Here is a 24,832-nt window from a genome sequence, read left to right as displayed (position 1 = left end):
AAATTTTTAAATTCTGCTGCATACTTATTTTGAAAATTTTTGCATACATGAAAACATGAAACTCCAACGATTTGTAGATCTCGTACTCCTTCCCAAAAGTGGGCCTGGGCCGTTCCCTACCACTAATCTGTTACTACAAATTTTCGGCTTGGGTTGGGCTAGTTGGAATCAGATGGTGGATGGCAAGTCGACGGTGGTTGGACCTACAAAATAAGTCTCTAGCCAGGGTTAGCTCCGACGGGGATCCTTTGATGCTCAAATCAGAAATTTATTTAACAAATAGAAAGAAGTGCGAGAGAGAGTGATTGCATATCTTGACAGTCCCCTGTTACCTTTATTTATAGATTGAGATGAGAGCCGTAAGAAAGAAGAGTTGTAGGAGGCCATTCTGATTTTTAGGATGCATCATTCCAAGATTTTCGGTTCGTAGCTAGCTGCTCCCAGCAGTTACATGATTTAAAAGAATATGTGGGATCTTCTGATCAATCTTTTCAAATATATCGATCAAAATAGTGGTCGGCCGAAGCATGGATCGATGGTCGATGCGAGTATCAACGGCCGATGCATGGGTCGACGATCAATCCTTGATCGACCTGACCAAGGTTTGCCAGCATTTTCAATTCGAGCATCGGAGATTTTTTATCCATATTCCATAACAAGAATAATTAAGAGGCACAAAGAAAGTTCTTGCACAGGAGGTAAGAGTACGTTCAGGAGGGAGAGAAGGGAAGGAGGGTAGAAAATGGAATGCAGTCGTAAACAAATTGAAGGCATCCGGTAGGAGAGGATAAAGAAAAGAAGAGGTGTTCTACTAATGCTCACTTAATGCACTGCCTCTTCACTACTCTCACTTCATCTCCCCTACATCTTCCTCTCTGCCAAGTGCTTCAGTAAATTCAATTTGCCAAAATTTTAGATCTTATCCAAACCGAAATCTTTTAATGCTGTAATAAAAAAGATACCTGCATTTGGCTCAAATCTGACTTCTATTTGGTCACTATCAGCTTTCCTCCAGTAATTAAAGAGAGAATCCTGATGAAGGGTGAAAAAAATTGAAGATAGGCAGCAACCTCGGGATGAGGGAGAAAGATCAGAAGCCTCAAAATTGCTTTTCCTCGTAATTGTTCTTTCCATTTTTTTTGGTAGAATAATTGTACTTGCCATTGTAGGCCCAAGACTTACACTAAAATGGCCATGATTGTGTAATTATGGATCACCTAGGAGCTTTAACTCTTTGTAACAAATTCAGAATATGTCAGATACAAGTGCCAACAAAATCATGACCCAAGTAAAATTAGTTCAGGTTGAATCATATAGATTCGAAATTAATATAATTTTTCAATTTTTAGTACCATGTTTATTGTCCAATACACCGAGTTTCAAAACCAGTAAATGTTATATATAATATTGCCTGAGAGTACCATTTCATTTAGTGCTGTAGAGTCTCCTCAAAGATCATTGCTCCAAAAGTGATCTTCCCGTACGGTGCTACAGATAGGATGGCCCTGCCCACCTATAGGCTATACCATGGCCCAGAACAGCAGATGACTCCCAATGCTCTTCTCTGTTTCCTCTCAGAAAAATCGGAGTTTTAGGATTGTTGGGAAAAGCCTCCTCCCCCTCCCTCCGCATATATCATGAGAGATCGCAACCAAATGATCTTCCTCTCATATGCATCACATGCATGGCTACCTATTGAATGATGTTCCCATGTCTCCTGTGCAAGAGTTATAATATACATACATGAGCGTGGCATGTGTGGCGCACAGGTTCAGAAGTTTTAGAGACGCAGGACTAAATGCCAAGAGATTTGGAATTTTAAATTTATCTTAACCAATCGCGAGGAAGAATGTTGAAAATGGAAACCAAATATGAGCAGCTTTATTTGTGATGTTGGTGACTCAAAAGCAAGAGAGAGGAGTTGTGTGAGAGGAAAGAGGACCGACATAATCCTCACACGTGAATCCCATCCATGCGCCAAAACGACTCCTCACATAACGGAAACTGCAAGTTCGCATTATATTATAACTAGATTCAAGCTTGATAAAATTACCTCAAAAAGAAGCTTGATTTGAGCTTATTTCCAGCTGAGATTAAACCACTCTCGAGCTGGTCAGATCAATTTTTGGCCCTACCTGAGGTTAGGTAGTGTAGCATTGGGAGAAGATATTTTATACTATTTTTAAGTCTAATTTTATTAAATAAAGTTTAAGAATGCTACTTTAGAAATTATATCCAAAATATTCCATCCATTGTGATGCTGGCATCCCAATAGCGGCACTACGTGTGTTCCTGTTGAGAAGTGCCAGAATAGCTAGTAAACCACTGCCATGGGACTCCCACAATCATACCAAAGAAACTCCAGAGCCTTCTATCCATTAGGTGACAAACTACTGATTTTGCAGTCTCCGCTTCTCCACTACGCAACTTTAACAAACTCAGGACGTGCAAGTCGTTATTCTCTAATAATCTAGGCGCACCTCTGTGGCCTCTAAGGAAAAGAAATAGTGCATCTTCTAGACAACAGGTATCCACCTTCGTCTATAAATTTCAAATTCTTTGAAACTTTTCAAATAAGTGAAGACTTATTTCGCATACCCTCTCTTAGAGATGAATCCAGTTCAATGAAGACCACATAAACTGGATTCATCTCCCCCACCAAGCTTAGAGCACCTCAGAACACACCTAAACACCTCGTATACCATCCGATGTCCATCAGATCACTATACCTCTTTATCCGCACTCTTTTCCACTTTATACTCAACTCCACCCCTCACTAAATTCATCTTGAAAACTCAGACATCTTTTGTTTGCTTCCGCAGGAGATTAACTTAAGTATCAGAGAATCCACTGTCGGAAACCCCCTTCCTCAACGTAAGAACTTTTTCTATTTTTGGTGGTTTTGTAGGATCCAGTTCGTAGGATCGATCAAGGACTAAGCTCCAGCTTGCACACCTCTCGAAGGTCTCGACTAGCCCTTCAAAGACCACTGCATCTCTTCTCTCTAACTCCAATTTAGTGACCTAGGTCCGATCATCTTCCCGACGGCGAGAACAATCTTTTACATGTATTTTATGTGCGAGAAAGAAGTTAAATTTCTATCTTTATCGTGGAAATTTTTAATGGTAATACTCCTATTATTTTCCTATTAACTCCCTTTTAGCAAATCATTTCCAAGAATGCTTTTTTTTAGCAAATTAGAATTGGCTTCACACTCGTGAGGCTTTAGTAAAGTGAGCAGAGTCTATTAATCTTAAGGGGGTATTTGGTTGAGGAGAGTGGGGTCTATAATTAGAATCAGAATGAGTGACTCCCATTCCAACCATTTGGTTGGGAGGAGTCCCATTCTAATTTCGATTTTGGGATGGAATAAGAATGGCTCAATCTATATAGAAATCAATCCCTACTCTCCTCATGGATTCAATTTTCTATTCTAATTTCGATTCTGATTCCGATTTTGATCACGAACCAAATGCTTCGGGGGATTTGGCCATTCTGATTTCGATTCTAAATCATTCCAATTTCTATTCCTATTCTAATTCTGGTTGCGAACCAAATATCCCTGAGTGTTTTTCTTTTGTGGCAATGGTTTTAAATCTGTATCTCACATCTTCCTCAAATGTCCATTCTCAAAAGGTATACATCTTCTACAGATGTCCATTCTCAAGAAGTATTTGGGTCACATAAGAACTTGTTTACGACTTAGAAGACAACATTCAAATCTTAACGAATTATGGACGTGTTGGGATATACCGACCCTGACTGACCCCGACGGACGACCCCAACCGACCGACCCCGACGGACGACTCCAACCGACGACCCCGACGGACGACTCTGACAGACAACTCCGACGGACGACCCCGACGGACGACTCCGACGGACGACCCCGACCGGCCCCGACAGACGACTCCGACGGACGACCTCGACGGACGACTCCGACGGACGACCCCGACGGACGACCCCGACCAACGACCGACGGACGACTCCGACGGACGACCCCGACCGACCCCGACGGACGACTCCAACGGACGACCTCGATCGACGACCGATGGACGACTCCGACAGACGACCCCGACCGACTCCGACGGACGACCCCGACCGACCCCGATGGATGACTCCGACGGACGACCCCGACCGACCCCGACGGACGATCCCGACGCGCCCGACTGACCGACGGAGGGGCCCTGGGTTTCCACTCGACGCCCCTCAACCAGCCACCGACCTATAGTCGGTCGGCTCCTCCAAACGCCGTACGACTGCGGGAGACTGTCAATCCTGACAACGGCATGCGGCATTGCCGCCTAGGGGCATTATCCCACCTAAGGTATGGGTCAACCCTAGCGATTTGACAGCCCCACGGTGATTTGACGACCTCACGGTGACTCTGACAGTCCTCAGTGAGTTGACAATTCTTCGATTGTCTGTGCCATTAATGACGGTGCCATACCGTGCTCCACTATATATATCAGGGAAGACAACAGTGCTGGGAGGTCCCTTTCGACACCCTCGAACTCTCCCTCTCTAGCTCTCACACTCTCACCCTCTCTCGCTGAGCTCCTTATTTTCTTTTACTGTTGCCTAGTCTCCTCTCTGACTTGACCGTCGGAGGGTTCCCGCCGGAGCCACTTCCGGTCAGTGTGGACTTTCTTTTGCAAGCGCTCGTTCCCGACGGCCAGGCGACGAGGAGATTGGCCGCAATAGATTGGCGTGCCAGGTAGGGGAAGAGCCTACGATCAACAGCACCAGAGATTATAACCCCCACGGAATCTAAGATGACAAAGACAAGAGCTCAGCGATCGAGGGTCACTGGATCAGCGAGGCGCTCTTCCCATCGAGAAGAGGCCTCTCCTCCACCCTCCATGGCAGAACCTAGCTCCCCGCATCCCGCGGTGACCACGGAGGCACAGATCGCGGCAATCGTGCGGCAGATGACCGTGCTGACAGACGCGGTCAAAAGCCTTCAGCAACAATCGATCTGGCTGCCGCCTTCATCGATCGAGCAACCGGTGGCACGTCCGATGCCCTCCAGGAGCAGCCGCCGACGCCCGCATCGGTCTCCGTCACCTCCTCGGGAGCACCTGCCACAGCGCTCCCACCGAGAGGAGGAGGGGCGGTCGCAGCGTGACACCCATCGATCTCGACGGCCATCTTCTTCCCAGCTGGAACGAGCGAGGAAGGAGAAGCGGCCGCGAACACCGTCTGCTTTTCTCTCGGATTCATCGGGAGACTCCACCCCCGGGGTCTCCCAGCACCGACAGATCAACGACTACGAATGCAGGTTCGAAGAAATCGACCGTCGGCTTGCCCAGCTACAGGTAGACGGGCAGAAGTCCTCGAACGACGTCGACTTTCAGACCACCCAACCTCTCTCCCGACTCATCCTCGACAAATCGATCCCCAATCGGTTCAAGATGCCACACGTGGAGCCTTACGATGGCTCTACCGACCCTGTCGACCACCTGGAGAGCTACAAGGCTCTCATGACGATCCAAGGGGCAACCGATGATCTCCTTTGCATCGGCTTTCCCACCACACTCCGTAAAGCTGTCAGGGCCTGGTACTCCGACCTCCGTTCGGGAAGTATCTACTCCTTCGAGCAGCTCGAACATTCCTTCGTGGTCCATTTCAGCACCAGTCGGAAGCCGCCACGAACCTTGGACAGTCTTTTCTCTCTCAAGCAGAGAGAAAATGAGACTCTATGATACTTTGTGACCCGATTCAACGCGGCCACACTTGAGATCCGGGACCTCAACGAAGACATGGCTATCTCGGCCATGAAGAGGGGGCTAAGGGGGTCCCGTTTCACATACTCTTTGGACAAGACCCTCCCCCGGACATACGTCGAATTGCTGGATCGCGCGTACAAATACATGCATGCAGACGAAGGAGCTTCCGACCAACACCTGACCTAGGGCACGGGCCGGAAGAAAAAGCGAAAGAAAGGTCGAGCCCCTACTGAACCCAGCAGGCCCCCCACCGATAGACGGGTTTTACCCCGACGACGGAGTCCGAGACCGACGCATCGCAGGTATGACTCCTACACCCCTCTCTCCGCTCCTCGTGCGCAGATTCTACGACGGAGATCGAAGGAGTGGAATATCTACGACGGCCTCCGCCTTTGAAGGCAAAAGGCCTCGACCAACGCGGTCCGATCGCCGAACCAATGGCTCGATCGTTGATCGCCGAATCTACGACTCCGTCGTCGAACTGATCGTCGATCGCTGAACCAATGGCTCGATCATCGATCGTCAAATCTATGACTCCGTCGTCAAACTGATCGTCGATTGCCGAACCAACGGCTCAATCTACGTTTCGATCACCGACGACACATCAAATTCTATGGCGAAGATCGAAGGGACGGAATATCTACGACGGCCCCCGCCTCTGAAGGCAAAGGGCTTCGACCAATGCGGCTGGCTAACTTGCCAACTTAGCTTCGACTAAGAAAGGGCAAAACACCAAGACAACCGCGACATACCCGCCCGACCAAGGTCTGGGCAACGGGTATTCAACTTGCGACATACCGACTCGGTCACGACCGGTCGAAGGATATTCAGTTTGCCACCGTCTATCATACGACTCGACATGCTACGTCGATGGATATTCGACTTGCGACATACCCGGTCACGACCGATCGAAGGATATTCGGCTTGCCACCGTTTATCATACGTCCCGACGTGCACACCCAACCAAAGGCCGGACAATGGATATTCGACTTGCCATCGTTATCCTATCCGAATACGTCGGACGCTACTCGACTATCAGACTCTGTGGAATGATCGTGTCGACGAGCAACGTTCGGAGGTTGGCCGACCTCCGACGCGACATGCATGCTTGACCTACTGTTGAGACGACCGACATCGGATCGTTCGTTGATGCGATCTCCAGAGTCGGGGCAAGACGTGACAAAAAATCACTCCTTTCGTCCGAAGCCGTCGCTCACATGTTCACGCGAGCCAACACGACATCGGACTCAGGAGTGGGGGGGGCAACTGTTGGGATATACCGACCCCGACTGACCTCGACCGACCGACCCCGACGGACGACTCCGACGGACGACCCCGATGGACGACTCCGACCGACGATCCCGACGGACGACTCCGACAGACAACTCCGACGGACGACCCCGACCGGCCCCGACGGACGACTTCGACGGACGACCCTGACGGACGACCCCGACCGACGACCGACGGACGACCCCGACGGACTCCAACGGACGACCTCGACCGACCCCGATGGATGACTCCGACGGACGACCCCGACTGATCCCGACGGACGACCCCGACCGATCCCGACGGATGACTCCGACGGACTACCCCGACCGACCCCGACGGACGACCCCGACGCGCCCGACTGACCGACGGAGGGGCCCCGGGTTTCCACCCGATGCCACTCAACCAGCCGCTGACCTATAGTCGGTCGGCTCCTCCAAATGCCGTACGACTGTGGGAGACTGTCAATCCTGACAACGGCATGCGACACTGCCGCCTAAGGGCATTATCCCACCTAAGGCATGGGTCAACCCTAGCGATTTGACAGTCCCACGGCGATTTGACGACCTCACGGTGACTCTGACAGTCCTCAGTGAGTTGACAATTCTTCGATTGTTTGCGCCATTAATGATGGCGCCATACCGTGCTCCACTATATATATCGGGGAAGGCAACAGTGCTGGGAGGTCCCTTTCGACACCCTCAAACTCTCCCTCTCTAGCTCTCACACTCTCACCCTCTCTCGCTGAGCTCCTTGTTTCCTTCTACTGTTGCCTAGTCTTCTCTCTGACTTGACCGTCGGAGGGTCCCTACTGGAGCCACCTCCGGTCAGTGTGGACTTTCTTTTGCAGGCGCTCGTTCTCGACGATCAGGCGACGAGGGGATTGACCGCAACAGGACTTGGAGGAAGAGAAACTTCCAAACTTGTTTGAGATTTGCCTGGGACCAGCACTTGCTCTCAGTCCTCTGGAATGTCTGGCAATGCAACGGAAGGATCTTTCTTGACAGGCGCAGATCTATTTTTGCAGGCCTTCAAAGGACTCTGCATTCTCGCGCTTATAAGGAGAAAAAAATCTTTCCCACATGAGGTGCCTTTTAAAGGATAAAATCGTGAGGTCCATACCCCACGTGATGGGCCAAGCCTTTGCTCGTAACAGCTACTTATCCAGAAAAATAGTTATACAAAAGAATATGGATAACAGATTTCAAAGTGATGCTCTCATATGTAAAAAAAATATGAATAATTTTTTTATCTAAATATTATCTAAATAATATTTATATAAAAAAATATAGATTTTTACTTACATTTTTTTATCGACAAAAGAATGGATCCTTACTATAATATTGTCTTTATTAGGTGACCTCATAAGCTACGTTCATCGACGGGGCACAAGTGAAACTGCAACTTCGTGTGATTGAAGCAGTTGCAAGCCTTTTTGTTCTACCAATCATTTGTTAGGGTTCTGATGATAATCCAAAGAAATTGACGTAGAGACGAGAAGAAAATGACTATTTTTGACGGTCTAATCTCTCTCTCTTTCTCTGTAACGGAAGGAAGAGAAACTGCCAAACTTGTTTAAGATTTGCCTGGGACCAGCACTTGCTCTCAGTCCTCTGGAATGTTTGGCAATGCAACGGAAGGATCTTTGCATTCTTTCAAGGATTTAATTTTTTACGTCTTTCCTTTGTTATCGTTAATTTTTTTTATGAGGTATTATCCGCTTTGACCTGTAGTCCATAGTCTGGAAGCTATATGAGTCATTTTTGGGTCTCATGATTTTGTCCCTTAAAAGGCACCTCACGTCGAAATGATGATCCTTTCTTATATAAGCTAAATTTCTCCTTGACTCCAATCAATATGGGACTAATGATGCCCTTTCTTCTACTCCATACTATTTTCTATTTTTTTCATCTTCAAGAATCTCAATCATGTGAGAGGCTTAGAGCAATTGAATACATTTCTAATCGGTCTAATTTAGTCAATGAACAAATAGACGATGCTTGATCAATAAACGGAATTCTAGCTGCCTCTTCTCTGAGCAAACGGTCTCGATCCTGCTTTCTCTCCACTATTGACATCCTTCTCATCCACCACCAAGCTCCTCCCGATACCAGCAAAATTTAGCCACTTCCTCTCCATTATTGGCACCCTTTGTGTTCACCACCAAGACTGGGTGGGAGGAGGAGCAGGGACTAGTCGGCCGTCGCTAGGATTTCGATACCAAGATGGGGGGAGTGGGGACTCAAATGTATTTGGATTTTATTTAAATGAGAGAGATTATGGGGATGGATTCGAAATAGGATATTCATTATCTATATCTGATCTGTATTTATTTTGGATATTTTTTATAGAACTCAAATCTGCCTACCTTTTAATTGGATTGGTTCAGATATTCGACTGATTTTAAAAAAAAAAATACCACCCCTAAAAATAAATACATCCGTATAAGGTCAAAAAAAAAGGATAAAAAAAAGGGCTGAAGGATCTGTGGTCCGATCTCTCTTTCATACTATATGTGTTGCCTTTGTTAAAACGATGTTTCTCTGTCTTCCATGCATTGACCTTGCTAGAACTGTACCACATGAAACTTATTGAAATCTATTTAACGTCTTTGGAAGCTAATTCAAGAATAGTGGTAATTTAGCAATTTTATTCAACAAGGCAACCATTTGACAACCCTTCCGACAGAGCCACTAAACCCTACCGACCGCGGTCGCATCAATTCCTTTCCGAGCCTTCCCTCCCTGTTCTCAGTAAGCTCTCTCCTCTTCGTTCCCTTCGACACAAATCCTTCCCCAAATCGCCTCCTACCACCGCCATGCCCTCCGCTCCCCTTGCTGCCCACATCTCTCTCCTCTCTCCCTGAGCTCTCCTCCGCCCGCCGCCATGTCCGCCGCCTCCAGAGGCCTCATCGCCTGCATCCGCCTTCTCTCTTCCGGCCCTCGGCTACCGTTTCCACTCTACCGGAGCTTCAGCGTGGAGCCCCTCATCGGCGCCGGTGAATATGGGCCCAGCGGCGGCGGCCGGGTCATCGAGGCGAAGCCCGGGGTTATGAGCCCCAACTCGAGGAGGACCGGGGCGATCGCGGTCAAATGTGGGATGACCGCGCTCTGGGACAAGTGGGGCGCCAGGATTCCGATCACGGTCCTTTGGTTGGACGACAACATCGTCTCCCAGGTGAAGACTGTCGAGAAGGAGGGGATCTTTGCCTTGCAGGTATGATCGAAGGGCCACGAAAGATCTGATTTTGATGGGTATTTGTTTGGTGCTCACTTCTCTCAGGATTTTATTTAGGATTCTTTTCTTCTTCTTTTCCCTTTTTTCTGGAGATATGACATAGGATTCTATGAGTTTGAGTTATATGTTACTTGATGATATTAATTCAACTCCTACTTTTATAATTTTCATAATTTTTTTTTTTTTTTATGGTTGTAATTGGGGTGGCAGTTTGTGGAGAAATGTGGCGCTGGAAGTTATAATGTACTTTTTTGTTTTATATTTTTCTTTGTAAGTTTTGTTGCGAATTCTGAGTGATATTTTCTGTGGTGGTAGTTAGATTGGGGCAGGGCAAAAGAAGGAGAAACATTTGACGAAGCCTGAGGTGGGTCATTTCAGAGGTCAGGAAGTTCCTTTGAAAAGGAAACTAAGGGAGTTTCCAGTGACAGAGGACGCACTTCTTCCAGTTGGTACTCTCATCACGGTTCGCCATTTTGTGCCTGGCCAATACGTTGATGTCACAGGCATTACTAGAGGAAAAGGTTTTCAGGTACTTGGTGCTTTTGACTTTTTTATTGAATTCATCCTTTTGTTAGTATATTCTCTTGTGTATTTTATGTTGTGATTAAGCTCTACCATAGTGCTTGCTCTATACACGAGCATTTGTTATTATTGACTATAACCTGCATTTTTCTGTTGGGTTATATGATTAAAATCCATAGTTCTCATGCTCACTGTAGATATACATAACCAAATTTGAAAGGGGATTTTGACGTAAAAAATTATTTTGTTTTTTATTATTGAAAAGTCTCAAAAAAGACCAGTATGCCTTGTGAGTTTCTTCAGCCCTGTTGATTATGGAAAACAAACCTATACAGAGATTTCTGTTATTGGGTTAGGTGGTGGGACATAGATCATACATTCATTGGTGCTATATGTAAGTAAACATACAAGGAGATTGGTGATGTAGTAGATAGAGATTCTAATTTTTGATTAGTCTTAAATGAAAACCAGTGGAATTCAGAGGAATCTACCATCCCTATGATTCTAGAAGCAGATTCCAGTGCGCCATAATCACTTTCTTTATTAATGCTTTTGTGGGACTACTTTGGTTTGTTTTATGCCATGTACTACTTCACTGAAACAAATTTCTTTTTTTTTTAATCAGATATTTTATCCTAGTAAATGCCTAATAATAAAAATCACAAGTATGTCCCATGAATTGATTAGCAAAAATTATTCTATTACATCCAAACTCAAATTTTCTTTGTCTTCTTGGATTCAGTTTTATGATGCTGATCAATCATTCATTATTATCAATTTATCATGTTTGAAATCATCAACTGATAGATCTTTCTCAAATAATTTTTTCTCACCCTTGCAATTACTAGAAGGCCTTGTCTTGGAATATCTGAACACATGCATATAAGTTTTCCACCTAGTTGTTTGGGATATTTGCATGGGACCTAAATGCTTGGGTTTAGTTCATAGATCTTGTTCTTGATTGATAAAGCCCTTAATCTTCCATGTGGCCCCAAGTTTCTTGTGACCAACTTCCACTTCATTTCGTTGGATTTTATTTGTACAGATCCTCTTTAAAGCCTGGCCTTCAGAGATATGTTTGCTGTCTTAATTTTATGAGATGAAAACTGCCCATAACTTATCAAAATAGAAGTCCCACGTTGTTTTGGTCATCATATTTGTCAGAGTTACTTTTAAGTGGCTAAGGTAATGTAACAAGCACCTAACATCACAGAAGCGTTAAGTTTTTCTTTATTTTATTGTCAAAATATTATGTTTATAACTATGAGAAGTTCCCACTCATTAATTTCAGAGTGGTTGTATTTTGTCTATGTATTAAATTTTAGTTTGCATGTCTTTCTTGGAGATGATTTTAAAGAACATGGAGAAATATATGCCTAACGACTTATGTCTAAAAACATTCAAGTTATTAGACAGTTAACCATGGTCATGTGCAGGACCCAGGTGCTAGGCTCATATGCCATTGGGAATCCAGAGTAAAGACAGCCAAAAAAAACAATAGAAAGAATTTGAAGATGGTAAATATTAGAAGAACATTATAAGACTAGGTACTATTCAAAGAATGAAATTCCTTATAACATATCAATTGAAGACATGGCCAGTCAGTGGGAAGTACCAATTTGTTTACATCTAATACTAACTTATATGTTGTACCCAATCTTATCCTTGCATGTTCAAACAAGATTAAAAACATTAAGTTTGGCACTTAGAAATTCTTGTCTTAGTCAGTTATCTATTGTACCTTTTGCAGCACTGTTTATGAGATCTGATATGATCCCAAGGAATGGTAATCTCGAGTTAGTTGAGATTTAGATGTTGCACTATAAGATATCAAAGAAGATGTGGTCAGTCAGTGGGAATTACCAATCTTGTCTCCATCTAATACTAACTCATAACCAATCTCATCCGTGCATTTCCAACATGATAAAAAGCAACAAGTTTGCGCTTAGGTTTGTTATCTAAGGCAGCTATAGAAAATTCTACCTTTTACAGTACTATTTATGAGATGTGATTTAATCTCAGGAAATGGTTATCTTGGATTGGTCAATGTTTAGATGTTAAATGATAACATATAATCCTAAAAGTATGAGTTATAACAAATCTTATCCTTGCATGTTCAAACAGGATAAAAAATATTATGTTTAGTGCTTAGGCATTCTTTCTTAATCCAAAGAAATGGTAATCTTGAGTTCTTGAGTTAGCTGAGGTTTAGATGTTTCATCATCATATATCAACGAATATGTGGTAGGTCAATGAGGAGTACCAATTTGTCTACATCTAATTCTAATGTATAAGTTGTAACCAATCTCATCCTTGTATGTTCAAACAGGATAAAAAACATTAGGTTCACAAATATGCATTCTTGTCTAAGGCAGCTATATGTTCTACCTTTTATACCACTGTTTATGCAATGTGATTTAATCCTAAGAAATGGTAATCTCGAGTTAGTGGAGTTTCAGATGTTTGTTTTGTCCTCACCTTTTTAGTCAGCTTATTTTCGTAATTTTATGCTATATGGAGTATATTTGAAATTATAATTGTCTTATTATATGCTTTTCAAACTTTTGGCTCATGTTTGAATTCCTAACTTCTTTTTTTTGTACGATTGTCATATTAAATTCTATTTACTTCCAATCATCTTCATGATGAAATTATTCCAGCCGTTGGTAAAAATTAATTAACTTTAAGTAAACATTAAAAATATCATATAAATACTTCATTGCATGCATATGGAAACTGTAAAAAGTATTTTTCTTGAAATTTATGAATTATTTATCTTGATTTTGATTGTAATTCTAGATCGAACAGGGCAGTCGAAGGACCTCTATTTTGGAACAAAATGCACAACTTAGGTCCTTAAATTTAAGAAAATTGCTTTTCTTGTTTAAAGCTATGAATAATCAAACAATCCATCTTTACATTCAGGATGCCTAGAAATGTATTGTTTATTGTGTAATGTTAGTTACGATTAATGTATTGTTTATCTTCTTGGATTGCTATTACAGTAGGATCAATTTAAGAGACTGAAGAGTCACATCGAATTGAGAGCCTTTAGATCTGTAAGATTCTGGAATTGGTTGTCATAATTATAAAAGAGTCATCTCAGAAATCCTGGAATTGGAAATAAAAAAATTATTTATTTAGGGTTTGTTTTAACTGCTATATTATTAACGAGAGGTAAATATGCCCATGCAGAATGTAAGCAAGAGTTTATAACTATGTTTTCAAGAAAAAAAAGGGTCTTAAAATATTAGTGTTCATTTTTTTGTCTGTTATCAGAAATATGGGACCAGGGGATAGTTGGACTTCATTGATGAAGAATTGCATCATTGCTATTTCACTTTGCTTGTTATTTGATTATTGTTTAGATATTAGAGATGGACATTGAATCATGACCCATTTTGTATTAGTTTTCAAACCATTCTTAGAAAATACAAACAAGATTATCTAGGAATGGATGTTAATATTTGCAAGGAGTTGATTCTATTACTTTTTTATTAATATGATGTTAATGCTTTGTGGACAACAATTTATAGAAATTGGAGATATTGTAATCATGTTGCTGTCGTTTTGAACCTCTTCTTGATAACAGGAAGCTATAAAAAGAAATCTGTATGAGAAAATTTGAAAGGAGCGCAAGGTCAAGAAACAATATAGGTTACAAAGGGTCTGAGCTGGTCAGAATTGGGAATGGAACAGGAGGCCTAAATATCAAGAGGTTGATCTGTGCTTGGCTATTAGGGAAAGCTTTTTCTTGGAGGAGTTTATGTAGTTAATCTGGTTATCATGAGTCTGTCATGACAAACATTGAAGTGTTTTGCTTGGTCTTCTTGAGTCTCGGAAGAATTAAATGTGAACTTCAAATTGAGAGAGAGATTTTGTTTTGAATAGATGCATGTTCCTTGTAAGTCAAGATACAGATTTCAGTGCTAGAAGGAATGGGATATTTAAGATCTAAGAGTTTAAATCTGCAAGTTTGTAATGAGTCATGAAGTAAGGGGTTCATCCTGAATGGGATATTTAAGATCTAAGAGTTTAAATCTGCAAGTTTGTAATGAGTCATGAAGGGTTCAGGGATGAACAAAGGTTGTCTGGAGATGACTTAATTTTCCAAGCCATTTTGATCAAAGAAGAGGGTTTCAACATCCTCTGGTAGGCTTAATTGGGACCAAGGAGTGTAACTTAATGACATCGCAAATAATTTTCAAAGATGAAGAAATTTTTGTGAGGTGATGGTTAGCATGCCTATTAGTGTCAAATCATAAATGTATAGATCTAGTTCTGGTTCAGGCTGTGTGCACAGGTTAGCTTTTCCACAAGGTGACACCTATTCCTAAGGTGAAGTTGACAACAGAATTTGTAAAAACGTGCTACAGAGGTTGGATTTAGCTGGGTTAAAAACAATTTTGGTTAGAAGATATATTGTTAAATTTGTTTGCATTGTGCATGACGGTGTAGTAGTTATAACATTGAGAAACCATAATTTTATTGTAAGGATTGGATTTATAAGACATATTTTGTTGACATGGTCTTCTCAATATTTATACGGAATGGATGGGCACTGTTGTGGGCTTTGGTGCTGAAAGGAAGCAATGGGCTGTAGGTTTTAATTCATCTGCTTGGTTATCAGCTGTAATGAATCAGTGTTATGAAAGTTCGAGGAAAGCCACACAGAGAGGTCATTGTGGTCCCTTTTGTTGCATAGGTGTTAAAGGTGTTGTTAAGCATGCTGGATCCATCTCTTTCAGTGATCTAATGCTGTCTAAAATGCCCAAGCTTATTTCTCGGTCCAGCATCTGAATGACAGTATCCTTTGAAACCATGCTTCCATGAAGTGATGTGTCAAGGAGATGATATGCTGTGCTTATCTTTGTTCTGAAATTATGCTGGGAGAAAAGATAATGTTTCTGTGATTGTCTGGCGGGTTAGGGGTTATGCAATAGAGATGCTATACAATGTTGAACTTCTACCTGTCAACTAAATCCCCTCATGAGCAGACGTTCCTAGAACACAATTTTTGGGTACATTATATATTTTTTCCTTGCAGTCCTTTTGTAGTTGAATTCCTTATTTTATGTTTGTGCTTGCTTCACATCTGCTTAATGGAATCGGAGAGCTTTTCCTTTGCAGTGACAATGCATCCTAGCTTTTATGCTCTGCTGTCTTCAGAATTATCTATCATTCTCTAACCATTACTTGTAATTGGTTAATGATTGCATGTGTTGCAAAATTGGAATATGTCCCAATGAACCTTCTTTTTTCAAGTTGCACAGATTGCAGAGTCTTGAGTTATTCTTAAAGAGAGATGAAATCTCCATATGTGGTTTATGAAGCTTGTCCCCAAATTACCATGCTATCGATCCATGACATATTCGGAAAGTGTATATAAAAAAAAGAAGTCTTATTTTTTGTTGCTGTATGATGAACTTTCCCTTATTTAACTTAGCCTCAACAATTGTTCTAAAATAGGAAGATTCTATCGTGATTCAATCATGCTTTTTGGGTTAAAGTTATTCCATTAGGTGATTTTTGACCTTGCTAATGGTGTGAATGGAGACATTACTAATATGAAACACTCTTTAATTGTTTAGAATGCACCTTTAAGTTATTTTTTCTTTTTTTTTTTAAAATTTCCAGAAACCTGACAAATGCTGCCTACTAATTTGAATGAGTAAACTATACGTTTTGCAAAACTATGAATATATTTTACCCGATGATCCATTTAATACATTTTCAGCTTTTCGGATGCTGGTATCATGTCAATAAAGTATAAGTTTAAATATGGATCTTAAGAATATAACTGTATACCAGAATAGATAAATGGAATTCTGATGGAAAGCAGCTATACCAAAGAGAGAGGGAGGGAGGGGTGCTGTAAGTCCTTGGTGCATTTTAAGGTCACATGAGACTGCATGTGTTACATTTGTATCAGTATTTGGTAAGATTATATTTGCTTCAGCTTAAATTGTAGTATCACTTGATTTTGCCCTTGATAGAAATGAGCAGTGTCAAATAACTTTGGCCAGAAGTGCTTCTGCTGTTTCGCCATGGGTACAGTAATTATTTGGACACAGTTCTGCAAAATGAACACTGAATTTCTGACTAAAATTATAGAGATAAGATAGGAAGGTGTTCGAGTTTGACAACGCTAGGAGATTTGTACCTTGAACTAAAGCATTCGCAATCTGGCACTTGCAAGGGAAGAATTCATAATTTCATATTCTAGAATTTAGTAGAATGCTGTTTTTTGATATCCACTGGCTTATTCATGGCTCTGATATGATGATGTTCAAGACCCATCTTATCTGCAAATCGAATATAATTTCCAGGATATGCAGAAAAAAATTTAAGTAGTTCATTCATCTACAAACAAATTATTATTGTCATTTTTCATTCATCTTTTCCTGTAGACTGCTTGTCTATCTATTGCTCTTTTCTTATCAATTAAGATACACATTGTAAGAGGAGATTTTACATTTGTACTGCCCACTGATATTTCATCCTTCATCTGTTTAGTATTACAAGAAATGCTTGCTATCTACATGGTATTCCTGAATCTTTTCAAGTTTTTAAATTCTTGGCTGATTGGAAGGATTAAATCCTGGCATAAATTCTGTTTGTTTGGATGCTTTTTCTGAATATAGATATTTTTAATCTATTTTTAATCATGAATCACTTTTATGATGAAATGATCCAATTCTTACTTGGCATTCTTTTTCCTTTTCTTCCTTCACTTTTGGTCTGTCCAGCAGTATGGTCCATGTCTATGATATGTCTCTTTTGCTAAACTTTGGTCTACTCAATTTTTTTCCCCTAATCAATAGGGTGGGATGAAAAGGTGGGGCTTTTCTGGAATGCCTGCATCACATGGTGCATCATTATCACATCGAAGTATTGGCTCTACAGGTCAAAGAGATGCTCCTGGAAAGGTATTTATTCAGCACTGAAGTAAAGATTCAAATGTTTTCCATGTTGGTATGGTATCATCCATTTTTGCTTGAATTAAATGTAGATGTTGTTAGATATTTGTTTGTTTATTCGCTTACCACTACTGATATAATTTGACAATCTAAGCTATTCATTTAATTCTTTATACACAACAATTTGAATCTCAGCAGCGAATAGTATAACAAGGTTCTGTTTGGACTTTCTAAAATGATTTTAAAACTGATACGGGCATCCAAAAGATGCTCCTGGGTGTCAAGCTCTTAAATATAGTTTATGTTGAAGTATGTGTTCAAAGTAAACAGAACATTCTTGTCTTATAGAACACTTCTAAAAGTGGTTGGTATTCTATTAAACAAGTTATATATGAACTTAGCAAAAGAAAGGTTAAATATGAAGCTTCATAAAAGTTCTCCAAATTTAAAGATGATTGCGTACAACTTGCTCTACGGTGTTTTAATCCCTAGATATGTGCTTTGTTCAGCTTGCTTGTGAATTCTCTTAGAGCCAAGATTGAGGCGTTGCATACTAGGACTAGGACTACGGCAGCCTGGCACTGGCATTTTTTAGAATGGTACTATGCTGAACCATTATTATGCAAATACTGTACCAAGCTTTTGCTAGATGCCTTTAAGGCACTGGCATGTATGTACTATTCTGTACTTATCGTGTGAGGACCTATGTAGGCATATATTTAATTCGATATTAATTGTTCGCTGGGAAGATCCTGAGTACTTATATCGGATCAAAATACTTAAATAATATCTTTCGGCTAGTTTTTTTGAATGAGATCTTAGATCATTACAAATGGTATCTGAATCAATCTAGCCCATAGCCCACGTGGACTAGAGGACACTACAGTATGAGTTCATTGGGGCTAATCATAGGCCAATCATGATGTTTATGAATAGATTTGCATAAATTTGGATCCTTAATTTGACGAAGACTTCGGGGCTTAAACAATATGCGAAGACCCATGCAGGTATATCTTTAGTCCTACATCAATTATTCATTGAGAAGATTTTGGATACTTAAACAAAGTTAAGGAATCCAAATAATATCTTCCGCCTAGCATTTTTGGGTGAGGTCTTGGGTTGTTATATATTGTGCCAAAACAATGGTCTTATTTATGCTCAGAGCTATACAAGTAAATATTAGCATATTTTTCAAAAGGTGGTTGAGCACCAAAGGTTGTGCATGGAAGCTCCAAATTGTATTGAAAATATCTTGAGAATTTTATCTTTCATTGCTTCCAGGAATGCATCGAGTTAACACGTACACCTTTGGTTGTAGGCATTATTGTATGATGTTTGAGATGGTAATACCAATTATGCATCTTTCTATTCTCAAATTGGTTTCTTGCTGTTGATAGTATCATTAGACTCATCCAAAAAAAGTATAAAATTAGAAGTGATATAATGTGGGCATAACTTCATTAAATGAGTACCAATTATTATTTAATGCATTGTTTCATTTATTGTACATAAAGCAGAGATTTATGTAGTACTTAATTGTACAACAGCCTACCAATATAGCTCTTCTTTGGCCTCACTAAATCTAAGCGATTGTTTCCAATCAAAAGTTGTGATCTTTAGTTGGATCTTTCTGGGTTTAAAGCATCCCATGCCCTTTTGGCCTCTTTAGATCTGTCATATAAACATCATCCCTGTCTCATGAAGTTCATCTGGTTAGCTCACTCATATATGGTCAGTATTGGAGCCTAAAATGATTGATACATGATTAATCTGGTCTGCTCTCAATTCATTCCCAGCTGAGGGGCATGGACAATGAAATATGACATCAAATTTTTGAGTGCCTTAGCTGTTAGTATGCCATTGCTTAAACTTTGACAGTTTCATCTGTTGAAAAGCACTGCTCATATCGGAGTTGACCCTTGTTTAAGGCAAATTAGCTTGATCCTTTAGGTGTCATAAGTTTAGGGAAGATACATCAGACCATTTCAACCTTCTGGCAGGACCATCTTAAAGCAGCTAAGGAACTTCACTAACTGTCTGAAAGTCTAGAAAGGTGACTACATGGTAACAGTTTTCGCTGAGCCCGATTCTTATTCCACTTGGACTAAATAATAGATACCTGGAACTTGACATTGCACTGTGAAAGTTAGGTAGATTTCTTTGTGAGTTGGATCATCCAGGTTACTGGGTTGCCATTTGTCTGTGGTTGGGTTCTTTTGGACCAAGGAATCCCTCCTTCAATGAGAGCCCATCATTGTGCTTTTTCAAAAATCAATCTTGATCATATAACATCATGTCATGCAACATTGATTCATATTCATAGTGTATATAAGATATATTTTGCATCATGTGTTACCGTTTGGTGTTTTTGTCTTTCACTTGAAATGTGGATGATAATTGTCCATGTTCTGCTGGCTATGCTTTGAGAACTACTTTAGAAACCCGATGTTGTTAATGAGAATTAGCTGTTATACCATGAAAAGTTGATTCAGACTATGCTGCCCCCATAATTTTCTGTCAAGCATGCTTTAGTTAACACACCTGTGACAAAAGTGGGGTAAAGAACTTACTTTATGATGCTTAAATAGGTTTTTAAAGGGAAGAAAATGCCTGGCCGAATGGGTGGCAAGCAACGCACAGTAAAAAATGTGTGGGTCTACAAAATTGATCCTGCAAGAAATTTGATGTGGGTTAAAGGTCAGGTATGATCTCCACTGTGGTACCTCTCTGCTGATCAAATAGTAAAAGTTTAGGGTTGATGTCATCTTGTCATAGCTCGTCCACAGTGACATTTACATAATTTTGCAGGTTCCAGGTTCTGAAGGGAACTTTGTTTTCATTAAAGATGCTGTATACAATAAGCCGGACATCTCCCAGCTACCATTTCCTACCCATTTTATTCCAGAAGGTGAGGAAACATCAGAGCTGGAACCACTAGTGGCCGATCTTGGGGATGTTGATCCTTTCATGGCAGCAGATTAGCTGATGGTTGAAGATTTGAAAGTAATATGGGATTATGCATTATATTGGTTATATTTTGGAGTTCTGCTGAGTTTTTAAATATTCTTTCCAAATAGCTGCCATTGTTTAACCATGAAAATTTTGATAGCAATTCCTTCATTGAAGTTCATCAATGGATTTTTGTGGGTCACCCATCAACGACTAGATTGGAAGCGACTTCTTGTAACTAAATCGAACAAATACCCAATAAGTTTTCCTGTATAAGTTGACAGCCTCTGATAAACATTACATGAAGATTCAGTTGTTTGATGACTGAATGGATTTTGGGGATGACCAAATATCTGTCTGCATTTTTTTCTTTTTCCCCCCTCACAATCAATTTTTATATGTGAATGAATATGTTGTTCCTTGTGCACATCCATTTTCTGGTGGGCATGAGGGAGCTCAGGCCTTGCATTATTGCATTTGAATCTGAAGACGACAAAGTCATCTGATAGCTAAAATATTTCATCATTCATGAGTCGGTGATACATTGCGTCTCCTCTAGTTCTTCGGTTAAACATTGACCTTCTTGTCAACCTGTTGGAGTCGAGCCACTTCTTATGTTGCTTGTTGAGTCTGTCTGGCTGCTTGATGACCTTAGCCATCATGGACCAAGATTTGCCATCCTCTTACTTTCTGAGTCCACTGTTTTGTGCTTCTTATCCATTTGAAGTTTTCCTATTTGTTATAGTAGTTCATGATAGGTTGTTTCTGCACTCTCCTTTGCACACTTTCTGTACTGAAAGAACCCTGGAATCCCGTTCAAATACCCTATGTATGTTCTATTACATTCCTTGCTATTTAGAAAGGCAATGTCTTACATCCATTTCATGGATCTTACAAATGGTATAGAAATTACCATGGACCTAACAACAAGAGTATGCATCAGCAAGTTCAAATGTTTTCTGTTAACTAATCCTTTTGACCCTCGTTCCAAGGGCTAGCGTGTGATGGTGCGTTGAACCACCTTCTCTAAGTTACTCCCATGGTGCAGAATATTCCAGACATGTCATTACCAGAAAGTTAGGTTTATTTCAATTTTAATGTCTTCTTTTCAGGAGTTTGCATTGATATAGGTTATGATATTTTTGTAAACGAGAAGGCCACCTTCATGTAGACTGGAGTTGTCACCAGAGGTTTTCCATGCACAAGTTGTATTAGTCTCCAATAAAGCTTTAGGTCAGGTAGGTCAACCATTTCCTCAGGATTTATCATTACATAATTGGTGGAGCATTTTTCTTGAGTTTATTATTATTATTTTTGGGTAGAGAATATATATATATATATATATATATATATATATATATATATATATATATATATATATATATATATATATATATATATATGTCATGATTTGAGTTTATTATTGAACACATGTTACTGTTACATGGCATAAATAGAACGTACCTCTCGTCTTGGCGTTCCCGTCTTGTTGTTGGCAGTCCCATCTCAGTCGGATTTTTTCTTGGGCTGTTCTTCCCCCACCCAATACCGCACAAAGGAGTTTTTGGAAGGCATAAATGGATAGTTCTGACCTGTATTATCAGAGTGGTTGCAGACCCATCTCCATTTGTTATGAGGCTTCAGCTCTATAACATAGGATGGACATTTGAATTACCATCACTTTTTCCTCCTCACAACTTGATAAGATTGTGGTGCAGAAGAAAGAGTTCTCATCAATACTCATGAGGAAAACCAATGAAGGGATGCAACGTGGGTGAAAGTGAGAGAGCAAAGAAATGGAGGGCGGCAAGTAGTTCAATACTTGGCAAGTGTATGGAGTATACTGTAATTCCCCCCTTATCCAGTAACTTCCCAAAGATCATTATTTCGAACTACTGAATAAAAAGTATGCAGTGATATAGGGATCATATCCAATGCTTTGATGAGGGTAGGGTGCTGAAGTGTTATGAACTTAGTCTAAAGCTCAAATTGTTAGGAGGATGGATTCAGACTAATAAATCCATAGGGCACTCTTTTATTAGTCAATGTGGAACTATGGCAATCTCTGCCACCTAACCTCATAAGACCCTCATTAATAGTCAATGGTTACTACTCGATAGAGAGGGGCTAATCAATGGCCTTAGTCCGATTCAATTCTACTAGAGCCTCCATGATCTTAGAAACCTTCAATAAGGGGTTCATATAACTAATAAAACTTATAATGCATCATAGGCCTAACTTTACTATGGCTTATCACAAACTCACAGTCCAAAAGCTTAAGCTGTTAGGATGAAGATAGATTCCAGCTAGTAAACCCGTGTAGCACTACTTGTATTTGTCATTGTGAGAGTGAGAATATGATGAAAGAAGGTATTGTTGGGTTGATATAATCAATGACCTCATCATGGACTGTAATGCAAGAACCCCCTATAGCCACACCTAGATTTACTAAGATGATATTAATGTCATCTAGGTGAATGCTAGTGCGACTAGCAATTTCACTATTCAAGGCTAGTAGCAATAGATGTTTCAGAGGATACATGAAAATGGGTGAACATCACATCACTAATTTTCACTAGTTTTTCTTCGTATAAAAAGAAAAAAATAGAAAATACAACAAGCTTAGAGATAATTTGCAAGTATTAGAGTGAAAAGTACAACAAATAAATCATTTAACAATGTAGACAATTCCAAAATTATATATGGATGCCAATAAGTTGCTCCGGGATGCTAATGTGTTTCCTTTCCATTTTTCTACATTTTCATCATTGAGCAAATCCTATATCATTAGAAAAGATGATTATCTCCTTTTGCACTCTCACTTCCAAAGGTCAAAACTAATTATAATTTTTTTTTTCAAAAAAGCTAATTAAGAATTGCTACAACCTTAGCTGTTAGGAACTTCTTGTAACCTAATCAATCTTAGTTTGTGCTCAGTGCTTCTAAGGTTATTGCAATTCTTTAGAACTTTAAAATCATTCTGTTAAATCTACAAGACTTGGCTATTTTTTAATTAGCCATGCCAGTTTTAATTTTCATCATAATAAATTGGAGATACATGAGAACATGATTCTCTTCATGCATATAATTAGTTTAAATAGTATTGACTCCATTGATTTATTAGCTACACCTTTTCAAAATCATATGAGAATATTGCTCTTTATTTTATTGCTATTTAGCTCTTTCAATGTCAACAAAAAAAAGGAACATCATCCCTTTATTTTTTTTGTGCAACTTGTTTCACATTTAAAAGATGTATTTCTTACTTACACTTCATTTTAAAAAAAATATTAGTCAAACTCGTATCCCTGGAAGCCCATTTATCATGAACATTGGTGATGATATTGGTCTATTATGATCAGATTTTCTACTCTAGTACAGTTAATGTGCTCAATGATACCATTTTGCATTTCCAATACATCCTTGTGGAACTTTTTTATTAAAAAATATTTTTTTTTACATATGTATCCTCCTAAATATTGGATTTTGTATGAATACTCTCACAAAATTAATATTTATATGTATACACTCATTTTTTATGAGTTTACCTTTTTTTATCTTTTTTTTTTGTGCATGTATGCTATCTAATGCCATTAAAAAAAATAACATTTTAAATTAAAATGATTGAAACACCTTTAATAGTAGATGGGTTAAAAAATATTTATAAGAGTATTATCATGCCTCCATTTCGAGATTGCAAGCCAAGGGTCAGGCAACCACCGCATACTCATAAAGAATTCTCTCCATAAGTATGCAAGACATCTCATCATGATATCATAAAGTCACGGTGAAACAAAATTTAAATAAATAATGTTTAACTTTAACTCAAATAACTGATGTTCAACTTTAATTCAAATACCTAAATCAAATATCTTATAAAATAATATTTCATAATTTTTCATCAACTTCAATAATCTTAATTCAAATAAAGATATCAAATTTTATTTTTAATTCATTCTTTCATATTGAATCCTCTAGTCAAGCTAATCTTTTGAATTTATAAAAATAGTAAAATATAGAGTAATAAGCTAGATAGTCCAGTAAGTAATGTACACTTTAGCTAGATAAATTTAGCAATAATAATATATTAAAAATAAGTATGCAAGGTGTATAAATTTAAAATATATAATATTAATCAAAATAAGATCTATACGAATTTATTTTCGATCATAAATCGATTTCTTTCAAAACATCACATGCATCTCGACAACC

The 24,832-nt window shown here is 39.8% G+C and overlaps 1 protein-coding gene across 1 annotated transcript; it reads left to right on the top strand.

Moving 5' to 3' along the window:
* Positions 1–9,667: 9,667 nt before the first annotated feature.
* On the top strand, positions 9,668–20,949 carry LOC105035792 (large ribosomal subunit protein uL3m). Its single transcript, XM_010911492.4, has 5 exons — positions 9,668–10,208; positions 10,549–10,758; positions 17,576–17,680; positions 20,260–20,373; positions 20,480–20,949. The coding sequence occupies exons 1-5, from the start codon at positions 9,879–9,881 to the stop codon at positions 20,651–20,653; spliced, it is 933 nt and encodes a 310-aa protein (XP_010909794.1). The 5' UTR covers positions 9,668–9,878; the 3' UTR covers positions 20,654–20,949.
* Positions 20,950–24,832: the final 3,883 nt, after the last annotated feature.

This window comes from Elaeis guineensis, chromosome 14 (assembly GCF_000442705.2).
Source record: "Elaeis guineensis isolate ETL-2024a chromosome 14, EG11, whole genome shotgun sequence".
NCBI classification, from domain to species: domain Eukaryota; kingdom Viridiplantae; phylum Streptophyta; class Magnoliopsida; order Arecales; family Arecaceae; genus Elaeis; species Elaeis guineensis.
This window is presented reverse-complemented; position numbering and strand designations above follow the sequence as displayed.